Below are 26,100 nucleotides of genomic sequence, written 5' to 3'. Positions count from 1 at the left end.
ACCAGATTAATGTGGAGCTATATACAGGAAGTACCAGTACCAGATCAACGTAGAGCTATATACAGGAAGTACCAGATCAACGTAGAGCTATATACAGGAAGTGCCATATCAATGTGGAGCTATATACAGGAAGTACCAGATTAATGTAAAGCTATATACAGGAAGTACCAGATTAATGTGGAGCTATATACAGGAAGTACCAGATTAATGTAGAGCTATATACAGGAAGTACCAGATCAATGTAGAGCTATATACAGGAATGACCAGATCAATGTAGAGCTATATACAGGAAGTACCAGTACCAGATCAATGTGGAGCTATATACAGGAAGTACCAGATTAATGTAGAGCTATATACAGGAAGTACCAGATCAATGTAGAGCTATATACAGGAATGACCAGATCAATGTAGAGCTATATACAGGAAGTACCAGTACCAGATCAATGTGGAGCTATATACAGGAAGTGCCAGATCAATGTTGAGCTATATACAGGAAGTACCAGTACCAGATGAATGTAGAGCTAAATACAGGGAGTACCAGTACCAGATCAATGTGGAGCTATATACAGGGAGTACCAGTACCAGATCTATATATAGTGTGTATATATAGTGTAGTGAGTGTGTATATAGTGTGTATATAGTGTGTATATATAGTGTGTATATATAGTGTAGTGAGTGTGTATATAGTGTGTATATATAGTGTAGTGAGTTTGCGACGTGTCAGTACAAGATATAGTCAGTTCAGATAGTTTCAGATGGTCTACTGAGAGAGCTTTGCCCTCATGCCTTTTCACTATTCACAATTCACATACAGTTGAAGTCGGAAGTTTACATACATTTAGGTTGGAGTCAATAAAACTCGTTTTTCCACCCCTCCACAAGTTTCTTGTTAACAAACTATAGTTTTGGCAAGTCGGTTAGGACATCTACTTTTATCTACTTTTTAAAGTAATTTTTCAAACAATTGTTGACAGACAGATTATTTCACTTATAATTCACTGTATCACAATTCCAGTGGGTCAGAAGTTTACATACACTAAGTTGACTGTGCCTTTTAAACAGCTTGGAAAATTCCAGAAAAGCATGTCATGGCTTCAGAAGCTTCTGATAGGCTAATTGACATTATTTGAGTCAATTGGAGGTGTACCTGTGGATGTATTTCAAGGCCTACCTTCAAACTCAGTGCCTCTTTGCTTGACATCATGGGGAAATCAAAAGAAATCAGACAAAACCACAGAAAACAAATTGTAGACTTCCACAAGTCTGGTTCATCCTTGGGAGTAAATTTGCAAATGCCTGAAGGTACCACATTCATCTGTACAAACAATAGTATGCGAGTATAAACACCATGGGACCACGCAGCCGTCATACCACTCAGGAAGGAGACGCATTCTGTCTCCTAGAGATGAATGTACTTTGGTGCGAAAAGTGCAAATCAATCCCAGAACAACAGCAAAGGACCTTGTGAGTTACACCAGCTCTGTCAGGAAGAATGCGCCAAAATTCACCTAAATTATTTTGGGAAGCTTGTGGAAGGCTACCCAAAACGTTTGATCCAAGTTAAACAATTTAAAGTCAATGCTACCAAATACTAATTGAGTGTATGTAAACTTCTGACCCACTGGGAATGTGATGAAAGAATTAAAAGCTGAAATAAATCATTCTCTGTACTATTATTCTGACATTTCACATTCTTAAAATGAAGTGATGATCCTAACTGACCTAAAACAGGGATTTTTAACTAGGATTAAATGTCAGGAATTGTGAAAAAAAACTTAGTTTAAATGTATTTGGCTAAGGTGTATGTAAACTTCTGACTTCAACTGTACCTGCATTTCGCTTTTTCAAGTAGGCAATCCATCCCCATTTTCAAATAACGCCCCTTTTCCGATTACCAAAGTCAGGCTCCTCCAAACTACTTAATCCTATAATGCCATATCACCTGCAGAGAATCTGGAGAATCTTCCTCGTACAGCAAGACAATGGACAGAAGCCGAGTAATTTGTGATGTGGGAATGTTATTCCTAATGGCATGTACCCCTATGTGTACACAGTTTACCCTCTGTATATAGCCTCCACATTGACTCTGTACCGTAACACCCTGTATATAGCCTCCACATTGACTCTGTACCGGGACCCCCTGTATATAGCCTCCACATTGACTCTGTACCGGGACCCCCTGTATATAGCCTCCACATTGACTCTGTACCGGTACCCCCTGTATATAGCCTCCACATTGACTCTGTACACCCTGTATATAGCCTCCACATTGACTCTGTACCGGGACCCCTGTATATAGCCTCCACATTGACTCCCTGTATATAGCCTCCACATTGACTCTGTACCCCTGTATATAGCCTCCACATTGACTCTGTACCCCCTGTATATAGCCTCCACATTGACTCTGTACTGGTACCCCCTATATAGCCTCCACATTGACTCTGTACCGTAACACCCTGTATATAGCCTCCACATTGACTCTGTACCGTAACACCCAGTGTATATAGCCTCCACATTGACTCTGTACCGTAACACCCTGTATATAGCCTCCACATTGACTCTGTACCGTAACACCCTGTATATAGCCTCCACCTGACTCTGTACCGTAACACCCTGTATATAGCCTCCACATTGACTCTGTACCGTAACACCCTGTATATAGCCTCCACATTGACTCTGTACCTGTATATAGCCTCCACATTGACTCTGTACCGTAACACCCTGTATATAGCCTCCACATTGACTCTGTACCGTATATAACATTGACTCCCTGTATATAGCCTCCACATTGACTCTGTACCGTAACCCCTGTATATAGCCTCCACATTGACTCTGTACCGTAACACCCTGTATATAGCCTCCACACTGACTCTGTACCGGTACCCCCAGTATATAGCCTCCACATTGACTCTGTACCGTAACACCCTGTATATATCCTTTGCTTTTTATTTTACTGCCACTGTTTAATTATTTGTTACTTTTTGTCACGACTGTCACGAGTCCTCTCCTTGTTTCGGTCCCCGTCGCCGATCTTCTAGCCATCATCGATCCACTTTTCATTTTCCATTTGTTTTGTCTCGTTTCTCCTCACACCTGGTTTCAATTCCCTCAATCATTTGTTGTGTATTTAACCCTCTGTTCCCCCCATGTCAATCATTTGTTTTGTGTGTTGTTTTTAACACCTCTGTTCCCCTCCATGTCTTTGTGTTGGGATTGTTGCGTGTGCTTGTGCACGTGTTGTTTGGTGCCCGACGGGTTTTTGTATTATTCTTGTTATTTTTGATGCCTATTAAATTATTCTTGTTACTTTTTTGATGCTGTGGGTTTTGCTAGCTGTTTAAACTGATTACCCACCCTGTCACGCCCTGACCTAGAGAGCTGTTTATTCCAAGTTCTGCTCTGTTTATTCTCTGTTGATTCTGACTTAGAGAGCTGTTTATTCCTGATTACCCACCCTGTCACGCCCTGACCATAGAGAGCTGTTTATTCTCACCCTGTCACGCCCTGACCATAGAGAGCTGTTTATTCTCTATGTTGGTACCCACCCTGTCACGCCCTGACCATAGAGAGGTTTATTCTCTGTGATTACCCACCCTGTCACGCCCTGACCATAGAGAGGTTATCTCTATGTTGATTCACCCTGTCACGGACCATAGAGAGCTGTTTATTTCTATGTTGATTACCCACCCTGGGACCCTGATTCTCTATGTTGTTCCCACCATCAGAGGCAGCTGTTTATCGTTGTCTCTGATTGGGGATCATATCCCAATCAGAGGCAGCTTAGTTGTGGGGATCATATTTAGGTAGCCATTTTTTCCCATTGTGCTTTGTGGGATCTTGTCTAGATATAGTTGCCAGTGAGCATTATTATTAGCGTCACGTTTCAGTTGTTCGTTTGGTTTTGTTCTTTGAAGTTTTAATTTCTATAATAAAGGATGGAAACATACCATGCTGCATCTTGGTCTACTCCTTATGACGAACGTCACACACCCCTTACACTTTTAACACTTTTTTTCAAATTAAAACTTCTTTAAGCATTGTTGGTTAAGGGCTTGTAGTAAGTAAGCATTTCACTAAGTTCTACACCTGTCGTATTCGGCGCATGTGACAAATACATTTAGATTCGATTTTATTTTATTTGAAATACACAACTTGAAGCAACCACATATTTACCCATGGAACACGTTCTGATTGGCCAGTGAGGGGCCAAGCCTCGACACACCCACAACTTGTGTTTCACCGCTTGCTACTGTGCCCATAATTCTTGTTGTGAAAATAGCCAAAAGATTTCTTACACACCCCCAAAACTATATTTCTTATCGCCAGCGTTTTAGAAGTTTTTTTTTTTTTTTTTTAAGTTGTTAGCAGGGCCATTTAGCTGTGGTCTTCCGGTGGTTAAGTGCTGCTGAGGTACTCATACATATCTCTACTCTGTTACTTTGTGTCCCTGTTAGTTGTTGTCAGAGAGGGTTGGATGTTTAACAAGTACAGGAGCACGGATGGATGCGCTCTTTAGAAGTGCTTACCTGGTATCATAGTCTGTTGTGATATCTATATTGGAGTCAGGTTGTTGAGTGAATGGGATTCTAGTCTAACTTGTTTCCTCTGACCTCTAGGCATGCCTTCTAAGAGCCCCTCCCTCACAGTGAAGGCCAAACAGGCAGATGGCTCTTCCCTCAGCTGGACCATGAAGAGGTTCCTGGAGCCCGCCAGCAGGGTACGATACATTACACACAAGAATCAATATATAAATCAATCGATCTATCAATCCATGAACCAATCAATCACCAGTCAATGTCCATTCACAATGGTTAGGAATCACCAATGTTTTTGGTATTATTGGTTTGAGACAAGACCTTGACCTCAACTATTCTTCCTCTTCGGCAGAGTTCCTTTTGCTCTCAGACTCTCATTCCGATTCATAGGATAAATGGGGTAGATGGAACACTCAAGGCTTTGAGAATGTAGGTGTTCCTCTTGCTTTAATGTAATCTCTCTCTTTCTGAGCAGCAAGGGTCTCTGAGTTCGGAGGCGGAGCTATCTCAGTACTTTTCCCAGGAAGTAACCAGTCATTCGTCGCTGTCGGAAACCACTGCGATGGGATCCAGTGATGACGACATGCTCCACCACAGGAGCTGTAACACCTCAATAGACGACACCCCCGCCACTCAGCCACATGGTACAGTCCATTTCCCCTATTCCACATCCAAATGGTATATGAAAAAGAGTGCCACCAACTGGTAGTGGTCTCAGTAAGAGGTGCCGGTTTAGATCTAGGTACAACTGTCATGGTTTTAGATCTAGCTACAACAGTCCTGGTTTAGATCTAGCTACAACAGTCCTGGTTTAGATCTAGCTACAACAGTCCTGGTTTAGATCTAGCTACAACAGTCCTGGTTTAGATCTAGCTACAACAGTCCTGGTTTAGATCTAGCTACAACAGTCCCGGTGCCTCTGTTAGAAGGCATGGTAATGACTAGTAGGAAACAGATTACAAAACACAGTCCTGGTTTATCTACACAACATTAGACACACAACAGTCCACACACACACAACAGTCCACACACACAACACACACTAGCTACAACAGTCCTGGTTTAGATCTAGCTACAACAGTCCTGGTTGACCTACAACAGTCCTGGTTTAGCTTGTCCATGTGGAGAAGGAACAGTCCAGTTTAGGTCCATCTGCGTGATGTTCCCGGGCAGTTTAGGTTAACAACAGAGAGCTGCCTGCTGGAGATCTAGCTACAACAGTCCTGGTTTGAAAAGATCTAAGGCCTGTGATTGGTCCGGTGTGGTGCCTCTGTTAGCAATGGCATGGTAAGGACCAGTAGTGAGAACAGATGTACAAAACACAGTTAGTATTAACACAGGACCAGAGGTGAGATGGTAGCCTCTGCTGGGGCTACAGTCCCCACACAGTCTCAACTGCCAGGACCAGAGGTGAGACAGCCTCACACACAGAGTCCACACAGTTAGTCTCTTAACTGCCAGGACCACTGGTCAGTGAGCCTCTGCTGGGGAAGGCTTGTCCAACTGAGAAGGAAAAGGTTCAGATGGAGAGCGGTCCTGCTGGGGCGAGGTGAGATGTTCCCGGGCAGAGTTAGTCTCTAACTCACAGGACCAGAGGTGAGATGGTAGCCTCTGCTCCAGGGACAGAAGTAGGGGTCTCTAAAAACCAGGACCAGAGGTGAGATGGCAGCCTCTGCTGGGGCTAGAGAGTGAGTTGGTCTCTAACTGCCAGGACCAGAGGTGAGATGGTAGCCTCTGCTGGGGCAAGTCCCCAAGTTAGTCAATAACTGCCAGGACCAGAGGTGAGATGGCAGCCTCTGCTGGGGCTAGAGAGTCCCCAAGTTAGTCTCTAACTGCCAGGACCAGAGGTGAGATGGTAGCCTCTGCTGGGGCTAGAGAGTCCCCAAGTTAGTCTCTAACTGCCAGGACCAGAGGTGAGATGGTAGCCTCTGCTGGGGCTAGAGAGTCCCCAAGTTAGTCTCTAACTGCCAGGACCAGAGGTGAGATGGTAGCCTCTGCTGGGGCTAGAGAGTCCCCAAGTTAGTCTCTAACTGCCAGGACCAGAGGTGAGATGGTAGCCTCTGCTGGGGCTAGAGAGTCCCCAAGTTAGTCTCTAACTGCCAGGACCAGAGGTGAGATGGCAGCCTCTGCTGGGGCTAGAGAGTCCCCAAGTTAGTCTCTAACTGCCAGGACCAGAGGTGAGATGGCAGCCTCTGCTGGGGCTAGAGAGTCCCCAAGTTAGTCTCTAACTGCCAGGACCAGAGGTGAGATGGTAGCCTCTGCTGGGGCTAGAGAGTCCCCAAGTTAGTCTCTTAACTGCCAGGACCAGAGAGAGGGTTTTCTGGAGAACGGTTTACTAATGTTGTGTTATAGTATAGCGATAAGAACCATACATCAATCTAATCAGCAGCTGGGTAAACCAGCATTATGTTGTCCCCGAAACCATTGATGTTCATGTCCAGTTTCACCTGACATCTCTGTCTCTGTCTTCCTCTGGTGGCAGGGTTAAAAGATGCCTCTGGTGTAGGAGTGGAGGTCAGAACAGATGATAAGGCTCCCGGTGTCCCGGTGTTGAACCGGCCAGTGGAGGCCACCCAGCGCCAGCCCAGCGTGTGTAGTCCTGGTAGCAGCTCCGTCCGCAGTCCACTGCTCCGACAGAGACGAGTCATCTGCCGTGACGATGAGGTCAGCGATGATGAAGATGCTGGTGAGGATATGATGGAGATACCGTGTTTGTCAAAAATGTTTTCTGTCATTTATGAGACTTATTAGGATCAGCAAGTCAGTTCCTGTGCAATATCTGGATGTGAGTTAAACCATCTCCTTTCATTCGCTCTCTTTCTCTCTCTCTCTCTATTTTTATTTGTCTAGTTACCCTGCCCTTCCGCCAGGTCGCTGGTCGTGTTACCGCCATGGGGGTGGTTGCTGACTCTGGCATCATGATCTCTACGTCATCAGTGGAGTTGGACGAAGAGAGTGAAGGCCCACATATCCTGCTTCATAGTAATTCTCTGGAGTCACAGGAAGGGGTCGGTTTCGTTCCTTCCTCCGGCGCAGAATCACCCTTCATGCCTATCCGCCGGTCGGACCACCACCAGACCCCCGGGGGAGGAGGAGGGTCTTTCCCCACGACAGGCCCCAGTAGCCTGGGTGTGAGGATGGACCCTCAGGGCCCCCTGGAGCCCAAGCACTCCCCTAAGCTGGAACACAAAGCTGTGACACGCGTCAAGACTATGCTGAGCATCGAGACCCCGCCCATCCAGCCAACCAATCAGCAGAACCAGAACCAGAGAACCAAAGGAGAGGAGTCTCCGACCTCCTCATCCTCCCAGTCTCTGGCCCCTCAGCCTGGGGTAGCCTCCAGCCGCTCCCTGGGACGGCCTGGTTGTAACCCCAACCTCCTCTGTAAGAAGGGCGAGGCCTGCAGCGAGCTGGCGGAGGAGGAGCCAGCTCACTGCACCATCGACAAGGTGGTCCTGAGGAGGAGTGAGGAAGAGTCCTTCGGTCTGGACCTGGAGATCAGATCCTCTCCTCTGAAGGTGATGATCACTGGATTGAGGCTTGGAGGAGCGGCCGAGAGAGTACGTTGTTTTTCCCGGACTGGAATCCAAACTGTTATTTCACCATATCAGTTTTGGATTCCAGGCTAATGTCTACAGTACACAGACATCACAAATCGTCCATGTTAACACTGGTACCAGGAGTTAATTAAAAGTCAATCAGCCAGGCAATATGTATCTAACTGCAGTACACTGATAAAATCAGCCAGACAAAATTTATCTAACTGCAGTACACTGATAAAATCAGCCAGACAATATTTATCTAACTGCAGTACACTGATAAAATCAGCCAGACAATATTTATCTAACTGCAGTACACTGATAAAATCAGCCAGACAATATTTATCTAACTGCAGTACACTGATAAAATCAGCCAGACAATATTTATCTAACTGATAAAATCAGCCAGACAATATTTATCTAACTGCAGTACACTGATAAAATCAGCCAGACAATATTTATCTAACTGCAGTACACTGATAAAATCAGCCAGACAATATTTATCTAACTGATAAAATCAGCCAGACAATATTTATCTAACTGCAGTACACTGATAAAATCAGCCAGACAATATTTATCTAACTGCAGTACACTGATAAAATCAGCCAGACAATATTTATCTAACTGCAGTACACTGATAAAATCAGCCAGACAATATTTATCTAACTGCAGTACACTGATAAAATCAGCCAGACAATATTTATCTAACTGCAGTACACTGATAAAATCAGCCAGACAATATTTATCTAACTGCAGTACACTGATAAAATCAGCCAGACAATATTTATCTAACTGCAGTACACTGATAAAATCAGCCAGACAATATTTATCTAACTGCAGTACACTGATAAAATCAGCCAGACAATATTTATCTAACTGATAAAATCAGCCAGACAATATTTATTATCTAACTGATAAAATCAGCCAGACAGACAATATTTATCTAACTGCAGTACATCTAACTGATAAAATCAGCCAGACAATATTTATCTAACTGCAGTACACTGATAACTGATAAAATCAGCCAGACAATATTTATCTAACTGCAGTACACTGATAAAATCAGCCAGACAATATTTATCTAACTGCAGTACACTGATAAAATCAGCCAGACAATATTTATCTAACTGCAGTACACTGATAAAATCAGCCAGACAATATTTATCTATTTATCTAACTGCAGTACACTGATAAAATCAGCCAGACAATATTTATCTAACTGCAGTACTGATAAAATCAGCCTGACAATATTTAAATCAGCCAGACAATATTTATCTAACTACAGTACACTGATAAAATCAGCCAGACAATATGTATCTAACTGCAGTACACTGATAAAATCAGCCAGACAATATTTATCTAACTACAGTACACTGATAAAATCAGCCAGACAATATTTATCTAACTACAGTACACTGATAAAATCAGGCAGACAATATTTATCTAACTGCAGTACACTGATAAAATCAGCCAGACAATATTTATCTAACTGCAGTACACTGATAAAATCAGCCAGACAATATTTATCTAACTGCAGTACACTGATAAAATCAGCCAGACAATATTTATCTAACTGCAGTACACTGATAAAATCAGCCAGACAATATTTATCTAACTGATAAAATCAGCCAGACAATATGTATCTAACTGCAGTACACTGATAAATTCAAATCAAATCAAATCCAATGTATTTATATAGCCCTTCGTACATCAGCTGATATCTCAAAGTGCTGTACAGAAACCCAGCCTAAAACCCCAAACAGCAAACAATGCAGGTGTAAAAGCACGGTGGCTCGGAAAAACTCCCTAGAAAGGCCAAAACCTAGGAAGAAACCTAGAGAGGAACCGGGCTATGTGGGGTGGCCAGTCAGCCAGTATACAATCGTACGTCCTCAATAAAACTATTAAGCTGGCCTCCTGTTCCTTGCCCTAATGTCTTCATCCTTCGTTACAAAACGTTGCTTTGTTTGATCCTCTCCACCGTCCCCTTTTTATGACCTCATACACGGTACCTTTTAAATGGCATATATATTATTATTATATTATATTATTATTATTATTATATTATTACCTTTTGAGATGTGACACTTTATGGCCTGGTTGCAGGAATCCCGGGGCAGGATGTGTGTGGGAGACGAGATCGTGTCGATTGGGGACACGCCTACGTGCTCCTCGTCCTATCACGACATCTGTGAGCTCATGCACAACCTTCCCGTGACCCTCGCGCTGGAGGTCAAGAGGCCCATGTCAGGTGAGTCTATGCGTCAGACCTGTGATTTGACGTTACACCTTCATAAGACCTGTCATGCGATGACATCATCTGTGTTATTAAAAACAGCTTATCACAACCACCTTTTTCAGTTTCTTTATAACTTAACACTAAAGCTTGAAACATTACAAATATTGACTTAACCCCAGATAGCATGAAAGGGGTTTTCATGCCAGTCAGTATTCTGACAGTGGGCATTAGCTGTAATATTATGTTATGTCTATGCCTATGACAGCATTATAACAACCAGGGCTCTTGAACTGTTTCCACCTGAATACTAACTAAAATAACGTAACAAATATTTTTATAAACAACTGTCCAGCAATCATGAGCTGACCTGGAGTGATCAGAGACTCTCCACATCACTGGTGGTGTTGGAATAAAACATACAAAATAACCTTCAGTTCTTTCTTCTTCCTTGAAGTAATCGTTGATAATGCGCAAATTGATGGATGTAAGCAAGGCTGTGACCGTCACATAGCTCTCCACCTATCCAATCAATATCAGATCGACATCAAGACAAGGGAAGGGAGGAATAAAAGGAAGCATATTTAATTATAAGGATAGATCACTTGAATGATAAATAATAATATATAATAAATAATAAATAAATAAATAAATAAAACCCTAGAGATGAAAAAAACAAGATGAAACTTGACCATGAACTATCCCTATAAAGGATCCTCGACTACCGCCTCTCACTAGTCACTAAGAGCACAGTCTGTCTTCCTGTTGCCCCTTCCATCCTCCCCTAATGCTGCCTTCCCTGAGACATAGGACCTCAGCAGTCTGCCCTCTGCTGGCAGAACCCTAACCCTGCACCCCAAAGGGAACAGCACGCTGCTGGCTTTGTATCCATGGTGACTATCCATTTATTTACCTCAGTAGTGACCAGTAGTAACCAGTAGTGACCAGTAGTGACCAGTAGTAACCAGTAGTAACCAGTAGTGACCAGTAGTAACCATTAGTGACCAGTAGTAACCAGTAGTTGACCAGTAGTTGACCAGTAGTGACCAGTAGTGAGCAGTAGTGACCAGTAGTGACCAGTAGTTGACCAGTAGTGACCAGTAGTTGACCAGTAGTTGACCAGTAGTGACCAGTAGTAACCAGTAGTGACCAGTAGTTGACCAGTAGTGACCAGTAGTGACCAGTAGTTGACCAGTAGTGACCAGTAGTTGACCAGTAGTAGTGACCAGTAGTGACCAGTAGTGACCAGTAGTGACCAGTAGTGACCAGTAGTGACCAGTAGTGACCAGTAGTGACCAGTAGTGACCAGTAGTTGACCAGTAGTGACCAGTAGTTGACCAGTAGTGACCAGTAGTGACCAGTAGTTGACCAGTAGTGACCAGTAGTGACCAGTAGTGACCAGTAGTTGACCAGTAGTGACCAGTAGTGACCAGTAGTTGACCAGTAGTGACCAGTAGTGACCAGTAGTTGACCAGTAGTTGACCAGTAGTGACCAGTAGTTGACCAGTAGTTGACCAGTAGTTGACCAGTAGTTGACCAGTAGTGACCAGTAGTTGACCAGTAGTTGACCAGTAGTTGACCAGTAGTGACCAGTAGTTGACCAGTAGTGACCAGTAGTTGACCAGTAGTAACCAGTAGTTGACCAGTAGTAACCAGTAGTTGACCAAGGGTTGCAAAATTCCACTACCTTTCCCAAAATTCCCAGAAATTCTGGTTTGAGGATTCTGGATTTCCTGCTTATTTCGTCCAGATTCCGGGAATTTTCCAACCAGGATTTCTGGGAAATCAGGGAACGTTGCCGGAATTGAACTAAACCTACCAGTAGTAGATCCGTAGAAGTCCCCCCGTTGCCACATGCCTTGTTAGCTAGCATGAGCTGACATTAGATTTAGCATAGCTGTTGTTCTTGTTGTTGTTATTTGGTTGCTTATTGGTTACTGTCTTTCTGTAACCACACCGTTTTCGACGCGGTTGTCTCGGCACTCACAACAACAACAACAGCTAACCTAATCTGAAGAAGAGTAGCCTAACGGTGTGTGCCTAATAATCTGTCTGTCTGCATGTGTGTCATTGTCTGCCTGTCTCTCTGTGGGAGGTGTGGAGATCAAACCACCCTCTTCTTTGTAAAGCATGACGCTATACAATAACAGTGTATTTGTCATCCATTGCATTCATAACTGTTTAACTTAATGCACAACAGACCAAGCCTGGAATCCAAATTGATGCTCTGTGAAACCATGGTGAGCACAGCTTTCAGTCTGGTTTAACCAGGCTACAACAGACTTGCTTCTGCTGGGCTGTAAGACCGAACAAGGGGCTGCTGGTTCGATCCACAAAATCCTTTCCACATCAGATTTGAGGAATTTGTCATTTGATCCGAGAGCTTTTCCAAAGCCTTTTTAGATATTGGGAATCCAGGTCAGTGGAAATGTGCTGGCGTCAAAGGAATGTTGATTTGTAAAACAGATTCAGTATGTCAACTTACTTCCTGGTATGTCTGACGTTATTGGTGCATTCGGTCATGTGATTAGTATTATTGAATATGCCATTAAATACTGACGTCCCATTGCTCATTTCTCAACTCTCTCATATCTGGTTCAAAGTGGCTTGATTACATGAGGTTGCTGAAATAAATGTCTCATTCAGTTGAAGAATGAAAGTACATTCTGGACAGAATGAGTATAGTACTTGTTATTTTATGTGAAGAGTTGATTTCAAAATATGTGCTTTGTTTTAACATGTTGCTAAATTGCACTTTAGTAAAATGTAATTACTAGAATAATCTTCTCCATGCTGTTTCTGTATGAATTACAGTGTTAGGCTTACTACACTGTAGGCATACAGTGTAGATATAAGAGCAATTTAACATTAAGTGTCACACAACTAAAACCTGACTGCCTCTGAAATAATTAATTAATCTCGCCTCATACAGCTGTAGATCGCCTGTCCAGCCTCATGATGTCATCGGGGAGTTGTGATGTCATGGGTCCCTCCAATGGGGGGGCTCCAAATCCAGGAAGTACCTCCTCCTCCTCCTCCTCCTCCTCACTGATCAATCACAATCCCAAACCCACAACCCCAATCAACCACAACCACAGCAACGATATACCGGTCACCTACATTGATGACGTCATGACCAGACTAAGCTCATCCGATGTAAAGAGCTCTTCCAATACCCTCAAAGCCCCTTCAGAAGCACAACGAACTGAGACTATGGCCTGTAAGTCAGCTGTAGACAGCAAGGCCCTGCCAGAGAATGAGAAAAGCACGGTTCAGACTCCTCCAACATTGCCCAGTCAGTTGGACTTCTCCGTCTTGGACTCTGGAAATAAATGCTGCCTCATGCCTGTGGGTAAAACATTCTTGAACAATTACTCCAGAAACTTTAGCAGTAATGTCACAGACGAGGGAATGAATGCTCTTTCAAATAGGGTGGAGAGACCCCCCGGTGCCTCTGCTGCCGATTCCAACTGCAACATGTACGACATGGTCGGCGACAGTGATTCGGAGAGCGAAGACAGCCGTGGCGCTGCCGGCGATAACAAACCGGCGAGCCGCAGTGTCGGCCCTGAGCCCCAGGACACGGATTCTGATGAGGAGGAAGTGGAGATTTGTTACAGTGAGGCCCAGCGGCCCAGCACTCTGAGTCAGGCAGCGCTGACTCACCTAACAGATGGGCCATTGTCTCCACAGCTCCATATCTCCATCTCTGGCTCTGACGGCAGCCACAGTACAAAGGAGACTAGGCCCTTTGATGTAGCACTAGACTCTGCTGCTTCCTCCTCCTCCACTGTCACTACTACTTCAGCGGCCTCCCAGCAAAACGAAGACTGCTCTGTTGTAACAACCCAATCCAACCCCGATCAGAAACCATTCCCCTCACTGTCTCAGTGTCTGCCTGCCTCTGGCACTATATCCTCAGGTGCCTTTCTGGCTGTGGATGCCAAAGGTTCCCCTTGCCAAGAAATGCCCCGCCAGTCTTCCAACGACACAGATTCTGTGCCCACTACAAGCCCTGCAGGGCCTTCAGAAAGTGGTGTCAACAGGGTTTGTGACACTGTTATAACACATCCAATAAAACCCGGCCATGCTCCTTCATTAAGCGTCTGCAGTACCCCCATTGCAGCGGCTAGCCACAACATCGCGCGACAGAGTCCGGAGAGGTCAGCCCGACTCCGTACAAACGTTTCACCGGCTGCGACTTTAGGAAAACTATCTAACACACAATCGTCATCATCCCACTCAACGGTGGGGGAGGCAAATCCCTCCAACTATAGCAATGTCTGGTCAGGTGCATCTAAACCATTGTCAACATCGCTAACAACAAGAGACAGTCAGAAAGAGAAAGTTCCCTCGTCAATATCGCTGACAACAAGAGACAGGGAGAGAGAGAAAGTTCCCTTGTCAATATCGCTAACAACAAGAGACAGGGAGAGAGAGAAAGTTCCCTCATCAACATCGCTAACAACAAGAGACAGTGAGAGAGAGAAAGTTCCCTCGTCAACATTGCTAACAACAAGAGACAGTGAGAGAGAGAAAGTTCCCTCGTCAACATTGCTAACAACAAGAGACAGTGAGAAAGAGAAAGTTCCCTCGTCAACATCGCTAACAACAAGAGACAGGGAGAGAGAGAAAGTTCCCTCGTCAACATCGCTAACAACAAGAGACAGGGAGAGAGAGAAAGTTCCCTCGTCAACATCGCTAACAACAAGAGACAGTGAGAGAGAGAAAGTTCCCTCGTCAACATCGCTAACAACAAGAGACAGGGAGAGAGAGAAAGTTCCCTCGTCAACATCGCTAACAACAAGAGACAGGGAGAGAGAGAAAGTTCCCTCGTCAACATCGCTAACAACAAGAGACAGGGAGAGAGAGAAAGTTCCCTTAACATCCCTGGACCTCAGGTTGGTCCAGAATAACCCTAATAGTCCCTCTCTCAGGACATCCGGTCCCAAATCAGTCAACAACATTTCAACAGACAGTCCTCTATCCAGCAGTAGCAGCAGGCTCAGAGTCAATGACAAAGTCCAGAAGACCAGCAGCACTGCACCCAAAATGAAGGGGCTCAACATCAAGAGTAAAACCAAACCCCAGGAGCAACTTTCCCCAAAACCATCCAGAGCAGAAAGTCCGTCGGTTCTGAGGAAAGCCAACAACACTTCTCCGCTCCAGTCCCCCAAACTGCAAGCCAAGAAGGTGGGCTCCCCCCTGCAAACCAGGAACGTGGATTCCCCTCTGCTTACCAGAAAGGCAGCCGTAACCAGCAGCCTAAAGAGTAAACAGCAAGACCGGAGCAGCAGTAGTAGCCCTGCCATGCCCGTAACAGATGGAGGCCAGGACAACCCCACAACCACTACTACACCAGAACCAATCAGCCAATCACAATCAACTACCAAGATAAAGGTAGAGGAGCAACGTCTACACAAAGAGGTGGAGCAAGGGATTTTGGCGGTGGCGAAGTCAAAAGAACGACCAGAGCCAGTCCAAACTACCCAGAGGACCTTCATCGAGGTGCGACTCTCATCCTCATCTCCCTCCTCCACGCCTACACCAGTTCTGGCACCAAAGGAAGTTGTGTATTCAAACGATTACTCAATTCCTCATACCAAAAATATTTCTCAACACAAGGATCAGGTCAATGGAAATCCAGTAGAGACCAGTCTATGGTCAGGAACCCCTGCAACCCCTGGCTCGGTGTGTAATCTTGAAAAAGTCAACAACACTACCAGTGAATCAGCAGTGAACTCGATAGTCCTAGAATCCGTAGATGGGGTTCCTTTGCCTATGAGCAATGGTCCCATAGACATCTCTCACATGAACTGTAGTATAACAGAGACGGATGAAACTGAGAGCCTCAAAGCAAACAAGTCCAAACTGAAGGCGATGGAGCGTCGTAGTTTCTCCACAGACAACAGCGTCTCAAGGGACCCAAACCCCTTCTCTGTCCGCCAGAGGATCAAGTCCTTTGAGAACCTGGCCAGCTTCGACAAGCCAGTGCTCAAATGCATCGACATCCAGTCCTTTGCTCAGTCCTATGCTCTGACGGCAACGTTGAAGCCGCCTCTCAACCGGAGACTGTCTGGCTACATGTCTGGATCGGTGAGCTCCATAGACTGTCGTTCGCTACGAAGGAGCTTCAGTTCGTGCATCGACAACTTCAACGCATTAACCCCCTTGACCCCAATGTCGCCTCAGCTTCGCAAGTCGCCGTCGAGCCTGACCCTCACAAACTTTGAATTGTTGACGCAAAGCTGCAGCACTAGCGAAGCTCCCCTCGGACATATCCAGGACAAACTTGGAGATGGAGAAAGTCCCAGAATCTCCTCAGGAGTTGTAACCCTAACCCCTCAGACGCCTCCGGTGATGCGGAGTCGCCAGGCCCGAGGTCATGCCAACCTGTCCCGGTCCAGACTGAGGGAGCTCAGGGCCCTTAGCATGCCCGACCTGGACAAGCTCTGCACCGATGACTTCTCCAGCGACCCAGGGATCAACGCCACCATTAAGACGTCGCTGGAGATACACCCGGCCAGGCCCACAGAGGTCGTTCAGAACCAAACAGGGGGCTGTTCCCCGCCTGCTAACCCCACCGGGGTGCACCCGACCAGGGCCAGCTGGGCGGATGCCGGGGCCAGCCTGGACCCCATTCAGAGGAAAACCAACTGGCAACAGGCAGATATTCAGAACTGGTCCATCAGGTAAGTGCGAACACCAACCCTGTCTATACTATTTCTACAATAGGATTCAAATATACAATACGTAAATCCTCCAAAGGTTGTAGACAGACAGACACACAGAGACACACGCACACTCACACACAGACACAGGAGTAAAGCAGTAGGTCACAGCCCATATTGGAATGGTCTGTTTCCTCTGCAGTTTGACAGTGCTGGCTGGCTCTCCGGTGGAGCAGAGTAAGCTGCAGGCGGTCCTGGCCTCCGTGACCACCAAGACAGACGTGTTGGCACTGCTACAGGAGGCCAAGGCTCTCTCTGAGGTATCCGGTAACACACACCAACACACACACAACTTTGTCTAATGATTTGTTCCCTGCCATACACTCAGCCATAAAGTCAGCCATACACCCAGCCATACACTCAGCCATTAAGTCAGCCACACATTCAGCCATACACTCAGCCATACACTCAGCCATTAAGTCAGCCATACACCCTGCCATTAAGTCAGCCATACACCCAGCCATACACCCTGCCATACACCCTGCCATTAAGTCAGCCATACACTCAGCCATACACTCAGCCATACACCCAGCCATACACTCAGCCATACACCCAGCCATACACTCAGCCATACACTCAGCCATACACTCAGCCATACACCCAGCCATACACTCAGCCATACACTCAGCCATACACTCAGCCATACACCCAGCCATACACCCAGCCATACACTCAGCCATACACTCAGCCATACACTCAGCCATACACTCAGCCATACACTCAGCCATACACTCAGCCATACACTCAGCCATACACCCAGCCATACACCCAGCCATACACTCAGCCATACACTCAGCCATACACTCAGCCATACACTCAGCCATAAACTCAGTTTTGCACACACTGCATATTGAAGTGACCCTTCATGCTTTCTCAAAGAAATCCCATATGATGCTGACAGGGCCCTTTCTCTTAACTCTCTCCTCCCTGTCTCTCCTCCCTGACCAGCTGTATCTCCTCCCTGACCACCTGTCTCTCCTCCCTGACCACCTGTCTCTCCTCCCTGACCAGCTGTCTCTCCTCCCTGACCAGCTGTCTCTCCTTCCTGACCAGCTGTCTCTCCTCCCTGACCAGCTGTCTCTCCTCCCTGACCAGCTGTCTCTCCTTCCTGACCAGCTGTCTCTCCTTCCTGACCAGCTGTCTCTCCTCCCTGATCACCTGTCTCTCCTCCCTGACCACCTGTCTCTCCTCCCTGACCACCTGTCTCTCCTCCCTGACCAGCTGTCTCTCCTCCCTGACCAGCTGTCTCTCCTCCCTGACCACCTGTCTCTCCTCCCTGACCACCTGTCTCTCCCTCCTGTCTCTCCCCCTGACCACCTGTCTCTCCTTCCTGTCTCTCCTCCCTGACCAGCTGTATCTCCTCCCTGACCAGCTGTCTCTCCTCCCTGACCAGCTGTCTCTCCTTCCTGACCAGCTGTCTCTCCTCCTTGACCACCTGTCTCTCCTCCCTGTCTCTCCTCCCTGACCAGCTCTCTCATTTACATTACATTTAAGTCATTTAGCAGACGCTCTTATCCAGAGCGACTTACAAATTGGTGCATACACCTTAAGACATCCAGTGGAACAGCCACTTTACAATAGTGCATCTAAATCTTTTTAGGGGGGGGGGGGGTGAGAAGGATTACTTACCCTATCCTAGGTATTCCTTGAAGAGGTGGGGTTTCAGGTGTCTCCGGAAGGTGGTGATTGACTCCGCTGTCCTGGCGTCGTGAGGGAGTTTGTTCCACCATTGGGGGCCAGAGCAGCGAACAGTTTTGACTGGGCTGAGCGGGAACTGTACTTCCTCAGTGGTAGGGAGGCGAGCAGGCCAGAGGTGGATGAACGCAGTGCCCTTGTTTGGGTGTAGGGCCTGATCAGAGCCTGGAGGTACTGAGGTGCCGTTCCCCTCACAGCTCCGTAGGCAAGCACCATGGTCTTGTAGCGGATGCGAGCTTCAACTGGAAGCCAGTGGAGAGAGCGGAGGAGCGGGGTGACGTGAGAGAACTTGGGAAGGTTGAACACCAGACGGGCTGCAGCGTTCTGGATGAGTTGTAGGGGTTTAATGGCACAGGCAGGGAGCCCAGCCAACAGCGAGTTGCAGTAATCAAGACGGGAGATGACAAGTGCCTGGATTAGGACCTGCGCCGCTTCCTGTGTAGAGGCAGGGTCGTACTCTGCGGATGTTGTAGAGCATGAACCTACAGGAACGGGACACCGCCTTGATGTTAGTTGAGAACGACAGGGTGTTGTCCAGGATCACGCCAAGGTTCTTAGCGCTCTGGGAGGAGGACACAATGTTGACCGTGGGCAGTCGGGCAGTCCCCCGGGAGGAAGAGGAGCTCCGTCTTGCTGAGGTTCAGCTTGAGGTGGTGATCCGTCATCCACACTGATATGTCTGCCAGACATGCAGAGATGCGATTCGCCACCTGGTCATCAGAAGGGGGAAAGGAGAAGATTAATTGTGTGTCGTCTGCATAGCAATGATAGGAGAGACCATGTGAGGTTATGACAGAGCCAAGTGACTTGGTGTATAGCGAGAATAAGAGAGGGCCTAGAACAGAGCCCTGGGGGACACCAGTGGTGAGAGCGCGTGGTGAGGAGACAGATTCTCGCCACGCCACCTGGTAGGAGCGACCTGTCAGGTAGGACGCAATCCAAGCGTGGGCCGCGCCGGAGATGCCCAACTCGGAGAGGGTGGAGAGGAGGATCTGATGGTTCACAGTATCGAAGGCAGCCGATAGGTCTAGAAGGATGAGAGCAGAGGAGAGAGAGTTAGCTTTAGCAGTGCGGAGCGCCTCCGTGATACAGAGAAGAGCAGTCTCAGTTGAATGACTAGTCTTGAAACCTGACTGATTTGGATCAAGAAGGTCATTCTGAGAGAGATAGCGGTAGAGCTGGCCAAGGACGGCACGCTCAAGAGTTTTGGAGAGAAAAGAGAGAAGGGATACTGGTCTGTAGTTGTTGACATCGGAGGGATCGAGTGTAGGTTTTTTCAGAAGGGGTGCAACTCTCGCTCTCTTGAAGACGGGAGGGACGTAGCCAGCGGTCAGGGATGAGTTGATGAGCGAGGTGAGGTAAGGGAGAAGGTCTCCGGAAATGGTCTGGAGAAGAGAGGAGGGGATAGGGTCAAGCGGGCAGGTTGTTGGGCGGCCGGCCGTCACAAGACGCGAGATTTCATCTGGAGAGAGAGGGGAGAAAGAGGTCAGAGCATAGGGTAGGGCAGTGTGAGCAGAACCAGCGGTGTCGTTTGACTTAGCAAACGAGGATCGGATGTCGTCGACCTTCTTTTCAAAATGGTTGACGAAGTCATCTGCAGAGAGGGAGGAGGGAGGGGGGGAGAGGATTCAGGAGGGAGGAGAAGGTGGCAAAGAGCTTCCTAGGGTTAGAGGCAGATGCTTGGAATTTAGAATGGTAGAAAGTGGCTTTAGCAGCAAAGACAGAGGAGGAAAATGTAGAGAGGAGGGAGTGAAAGGATGCCAGGTCCGCAGGGAGGCGAGTTTTCCTCCATTTCCGCTCGGCTGCCCGGAGCCCTGTTCTGTGAGCTCGCAATGAGTCGTCGAGCCACGGAGCGGGAGGGGAGGACCGAGCCGGCCTGGAGGATAGGGGACATAGAGAGTCAAAGGATGCAGAAAGGGAGGAGAGGAGGGTTGAGGAGGCAGAATCAGGAGATAGGTTGGAGAAAGTTTGAGCAGAGGGAAGAGATGATAGGATGGAAGAGGAGAGAGTAGCGGGGGAGAGAGAGCGAAGGTTGGGACGGCGCGATACCATCCGAGTAGGGGCAGTGTGGGAAGTGTTGGATGAGAGCGAGAGGGAAAAGGATACAAGGTAGTGGTCGGAGACTTGGAGGGGAGTTGCAATGAGGTTAGTGGAAGAACAGCATCTAGTAAAGATGAGGTCAAGCGTATTGCCTGCCTTGTGAGTAGGGGGAAGGTGAGAGGGTGAGGTCAAAAGAGGAGAGGAGTGGAAAGAAGGAGGCAGAGAGGAATGAGTCAAAGGTAGACGTGGGGAGGTTAAAGTCGCCCAGAACTGTGAGAGGTGAGCCGTCCTCAGGAAAGGAGCTTATCAAGGCATCAAGCTCATTGATGAACTCTCCAAGGGAAGCTGGAGGGCGATAAATGATAAGGATGTTAAGCTTGAAAGGGCTGGTAACTGTGACAGCATGGAATTCAAAGGAGGCTATAGACAGATGGGTAAGGGGAGAAAGAGAGAAAGACCACTTGGGAGAGATGAGGATCCCGTTGCCACCACCCCGCTGACCAGAAGCTCTCGGGGTGTGCGAGAACACGTGGGCGGACGAGGAGAGAGCAGTAGGAGTAGCAGTGTTATCTGTGGTGATCCATGTTTCCGTCAGTGCCAAGAAGTCGAGGGACTGGAGGGAGGCATAGGCTGAGATGAACTCTGCCTTGTTGGCCGCAGATCGGCAGTTCCAGAGGCTACCGGAGACCTGGAACTCCACGTGGGTCGTGCGCGCTGGGACCGCCAGATTAGGGTGGCCGCGGCCACGCGGTGTGGAGCGTTTGTATGGTCTGTGCAGAGAGGAGAGAACAGGGATAGACAGACACATAGTTGACAGGCTACAGAAGAGGCTACGCTAATGCAAGGAGATTGGAATGACAAGTGGACTACACGTCTCGAATGTTCAGAAAGTTAAGCTTACGTAGCAAGAATCTTATTGACTAAAATGATTAAAATGATACAGTACTGCTGAAGTAGGCTAGCTGGCAGTAGCTGCGTTGTTGACACTACACTAATCAAGTCGTTCCGTTGAGTGTAATAGTTTCTACAGTGCTACTATTCGGGGGCTAGCTGGCTAGCTAGCAGTGTTGTTTACGTTACGTTGCGTTAAAAGAACGACAATAGCTGGCTAGCTAACCTAGGAAATCGCTCTAGACTACACAATTATCTTTGATACAAAGACGGCTATGTAGCTAGCTATGTAGCTAGCTACGATCAAACAAATCAAACCGTTGTACTGTAATGAAATGAAATGAAAATGTGATACTACCTGACCGGTTTGTTGAATTCGATTCAGTAGACGTGTGTGTGGTGACGTTGGCTAGCTGTTAGCTGTTAGCTGTTGGCTAGCTAGCAGAGTCTCCTACGTTAAGGACGACAAATAGCTGGCTAGCGAACCTCAGTGAATTAAGATAATCACTCCAAGACTACACACTCTAAACTACACAATTATCTTGGAAACAAAGACAGCTATGTAGCTAGCTAACACTAAACTAATCAAGTCGTTCAGTTGAGTGAATAGCACTACAGTGATGCTAATCTGTGGGCGTTAGCTAGCGTTTGCTAGCTCCTGGGCGAATAGCAGTGAAGGCTACGTTAGGGCGACGAAATACGATAATTATGCAATTATCTCTGATACAAGGACGGCTATGTAGCTAGCTAAGAAGAAATTGCTAAGATTAGACAAATCAACCGTTGTACTATAATGAAATGTAATGAAAAAGTTATACAACCTGCGGAGCGAAGTGCGAATGCGACCGCTCACTATCTGATGTGTCTCTCCTCCCTGACCACCTGTCTCTCCTCCCTGACCAGCTCCCTGACCAGCTGTCTCTCCTCCCTGTCTCTCCTCCCTGACCAGCTGTCTCTCCTCCCTGAACAGCTGTCTCTCCTCCCTGTCTCTCCTCCCTGACCACCTGTCTCTCCTCCCTGACCACCTGTCTCTCCTCCCTGACCACCTGTCTCTCCTCCCTGACCACCTGTCTCTCCTCCCTGACCACCTGTCTCTCCTCCCTGACCACCTGTATCTCCTCCCTGAACACCTGTCTCTCCTCCCTGACCACCTGTCTCTCCTCCTTGACCACCTGTCTCTCCTCCTTGACCACCTGCCTCTCCTCCCTGACCACCAGTCTCTCCTCCCTTCATAATCCATTCACCCAGTTCAATGTAAAATCTATAGGTTTAGGCTGTTAATGATACTTGCATTTTTCCTATACCCATCATGATGTAGCTACAACCTAGCCTACAGTGGTTCGACCTTTAAAAGTTGCAGCGTACTGCAGCACATCTTGCGTAGTACCGCAGAATTCTATGGCACGTTATTTAAGTGCCAACCACTGGTACCATTATTGCGAGTTAGTGCTAGTTTGACCACCAGAGGGCGTCTTTGAGAAGCATTTGATAGTCTTCAATAGTGGCTGTACTAGAGAATTTAAAACTTTTTTTGTAAGAACTGATTTTAAGAAATTTTGCTTGATTAATTTGACTAATATTATGGTGTATCTATTCCAAGAACAACGAAAAACCCTCTGGGTTTCCGTTAGGATGGAATGGAAAATATGGCGCTGTACAACATGACGGTCGGGAGTAGGCCACAGTACTTGGCTATTTAGCCAAAGAATTCCCGTGATGTCCGGGCACGCGGAGACTGAGGTTCAATTCCTCGACGGGGAGGAAGGAGTAGGCTGTCCTTGTAAATAAGAATTTGTTCTTAACTGACTTGGTTAAATATAGGTTACACTAAGGGAATAACATTTCTACACCCTAATTGTATAACTGTATTCTAACCAATACCCAAATGGAGATTTAGTAAAAATAAAAAATCTAATTGATTTATCAAGACCAGTCCTCATGCTTGTCTCAGAGCAGTGTGAAATGGTGCTCAAATAGTTGTAGGCTTTTGCTTCGAATCCTATTGCTTCTAACTTCAATATGCTCTTTAAATAAATAAGACAGACACCACTTTTAACAGCACATTACTCAACACTAATGGTAGGCCTACAGTATATCAAAAAATCCACTGGGGAGACCCCATCCACTGGGGAGGCCCCATCCACTGGGGAGGCCCCATCCACTGGGGAGGCCCCATCCACTGGGGAGGCCCCATCCACTGGGGAGGCCCCATCCACTGGGGAGACCCCATCCACTGGGGAGGCCCCATCCACTGGGGAGACCCCATCCACTGGGGAGGCCCCATCCACTGGGGAGGCCCCATCCACTGGGGAGGCCCCATCCACTGGGGAGGCCCCATCCACTGGGGAGGCCCCATCCACTGGGGAGGCCCCATCCACTGGAGAGGCCCCATCCACTGGGGAGGCTCCATCCACAAAGTATCAAAATACAGAGAGGTGTTGGTAAAGGTATATTGTCCTGCTAACAGCCCATAATGGATATTATAATACTGTACATGTTGTCCAGGTCAGGATAACCACAACATTTCTTTATTAAAGACTATCAGGAAGAATGTTGGTACTTATTTATTTTGATCCAATTCCATGAATGAGTGAGTCACTCAGCTTTATGTAGGTGCTGGGCTACATGATTGAGTGACTCAGCTTTATGTAGGTGCTGGGCTACATGATTGAGTGACTCAGCTTTTTGTAGGTGCTGGGCTACATTATTGAGTGACTCAGCTTTATGTAGGTGCTGGGCTACATGATTGAGTGACTCAGCTTTATGTAGGTGCCGGGCTACACGATTGAGTGACTCAGCTTTATGTAGGTGCTGGGCTACATGATTGAGTGACTCAGCTTTATGTAGGGCTGGGCTACATGATTGAGTGACTCAGCTTTATGTAGGTGCTGGGCTACATGATTGAGTGACTCAGCTTTATTATGGCACTGTACAACGTGACCGTGTGTGTTTGAAAGAGTATTTTCCAGGAAGCAACAATTTGCTAACCTTCATTAGACAACTTTGTTCCAATATTTCTGTAGTTCATTGATATTTATTCCAATAGTAATTCATTATGGATCCATAACTAAATAAACATAGGCATATTGAAAGAGTATTTTTTATAATTATTTTATTAAAGAAAGCATAAATATGCCCATTATTAGTTACATTGTTTTAGTTTGAATAGACTGGCACTAAGAACAGCAGATAAGTTTCCCTAGTCAGCGCCATTATTAGTGCAATGCCCCTTAAAATGTTGCTCTGTGCTACCCAGTGTGGCAGGATGTATTTTTCAAAACTGTTTAACAATGGTATTTTCTCTCTCTTTGATTCAAATGCTCACCACAGTTCATTAATAAGGTAGTGACTGCCCATTACTGTACAGCTTATCCACTTATTAACCGCCTAAGGTCTAAGGGGCTGGGTTTCTAATAAGCTAACATACGGAATTGTTTTAAGATAGTCATTTGGAATTGTTTTAAGATGGTCATGCGGAATTGTTTTAAGATAGTCATATGGAATTGTTTTAATATGGTCATACCGATATTTTATTTAGAATTTTAGGACACCTGTATATATAATATATTGAAATGTTTTAACATTTGAATTTGGCAGTCCCAAAATAACAGACAGTCCCAAAATAAATCAAAAGTAGGTAGGTTTTGAAGTGTCTGTCCTATATCTGAGAGATATTAGAAAGCTAAACAAATTGAAACTACATGTACAGTGGAATTAGCCCTTTGTTGTGGAAATGCCCCATTCACTTCCATAAATTGTTCAGCCCGGTACTGAGTTACCTTCAGACAAGTCCCGTGACACTTAGAGCTAAACGTTGTCATGAAAAGACAGATTTTTGGAATGTCCCATGGTCTGATAAACACTGCTCTGGTTCTGTCACCTTTCACCTCAGATGGGATGTCTCCTGGTCTGACAAACACTGCTATAGCTCTTCCACCTTCCACTGCAGATGGAATGTCCCCCGGTCTGACAAACACTGCTATAGCTCTTCCACCTTCCACTGCAGATGGAATGTCTCCTGGTCTGACAAACACTGCTATAGCTCTTCCACCTTCCACTGCAGATGGAATGTCCCCCGGTCTGACAAACACTGCTATAGCTCTTCCACTGCAGATGGAATGTCCCCCGGTCTGACAAACACTGCTATAGCTCTTCCACCTTCCACTGCAGATGGAATGTCTCCTGGTCTGACAAACACTGCTATAGCTCTTCCACCTTCCACTGCAGATGGAATGTCCCCCGGTCTGACAAACACTGCTATAGCTCTTCCACCTTCCACTGCAGATGGAATGTCCCCCGGTCTGACAAACACTGCTATAGCTCTTCCACCTTCCACTGCAGATGGAATGTCCCCTGGTCTGACAAACACTGCTATAGCTCTTCCACCTTCCACTGCAGATGGAATGTCCCCCGGTCTGACAAACACTGCTATA

General features: G+C 46.6%; 1 protein-coding gene across 1 annotated transcript in view; it reads left to right on the top strand.

Annotated features, from left to right (window-relative positions):
* Positions 1-26,100, top strand: part of LOC118375790 (PDZ domain-containing protein 2-like) — a 232,384-nt gene that overhangs the window by 182,289 nt on the left and 23,995 nt on the right. Inside the window, 7 exon segments of the mRNA XM_052479737.1 lie at positions 4,617-4,717; positions 5,011-5,179; positions 7,018-7,221; positions 7,386-8,095; positions 10,181-10,325; positions 13,243-17,002; positions 17,184-17,301. Of these exon segments, the coding sequence (XP_052335697.1) occupies positions 4,617-4,717; positions 5,011-5,179; positions 7,018-7,221; positions 7,386-8,095; positions 10,181-10,325; positions 13,243-17,002; positions 17,184-17,301 (5,207 nt within the window).

Source organism: Oncorhynchus keta, chromosome 25 (assembly GCF_023373465.1).
Source record: "Oncorhynchus keta strain PuntledgeMale-10-30-2019 chromosome 25, Oket_V2, whole genome shotgun sequence".
NCBI classification, from domain to species: Eukaryota; Metazoa; Chordata; class Actinopteri; order Salmoniformes; family Salmonidae; genus Oncorhynchus; species Oncorhynchus keta.
This window is presented reverse-complemented; position numbering and strand designations above follow the sequence as displayed.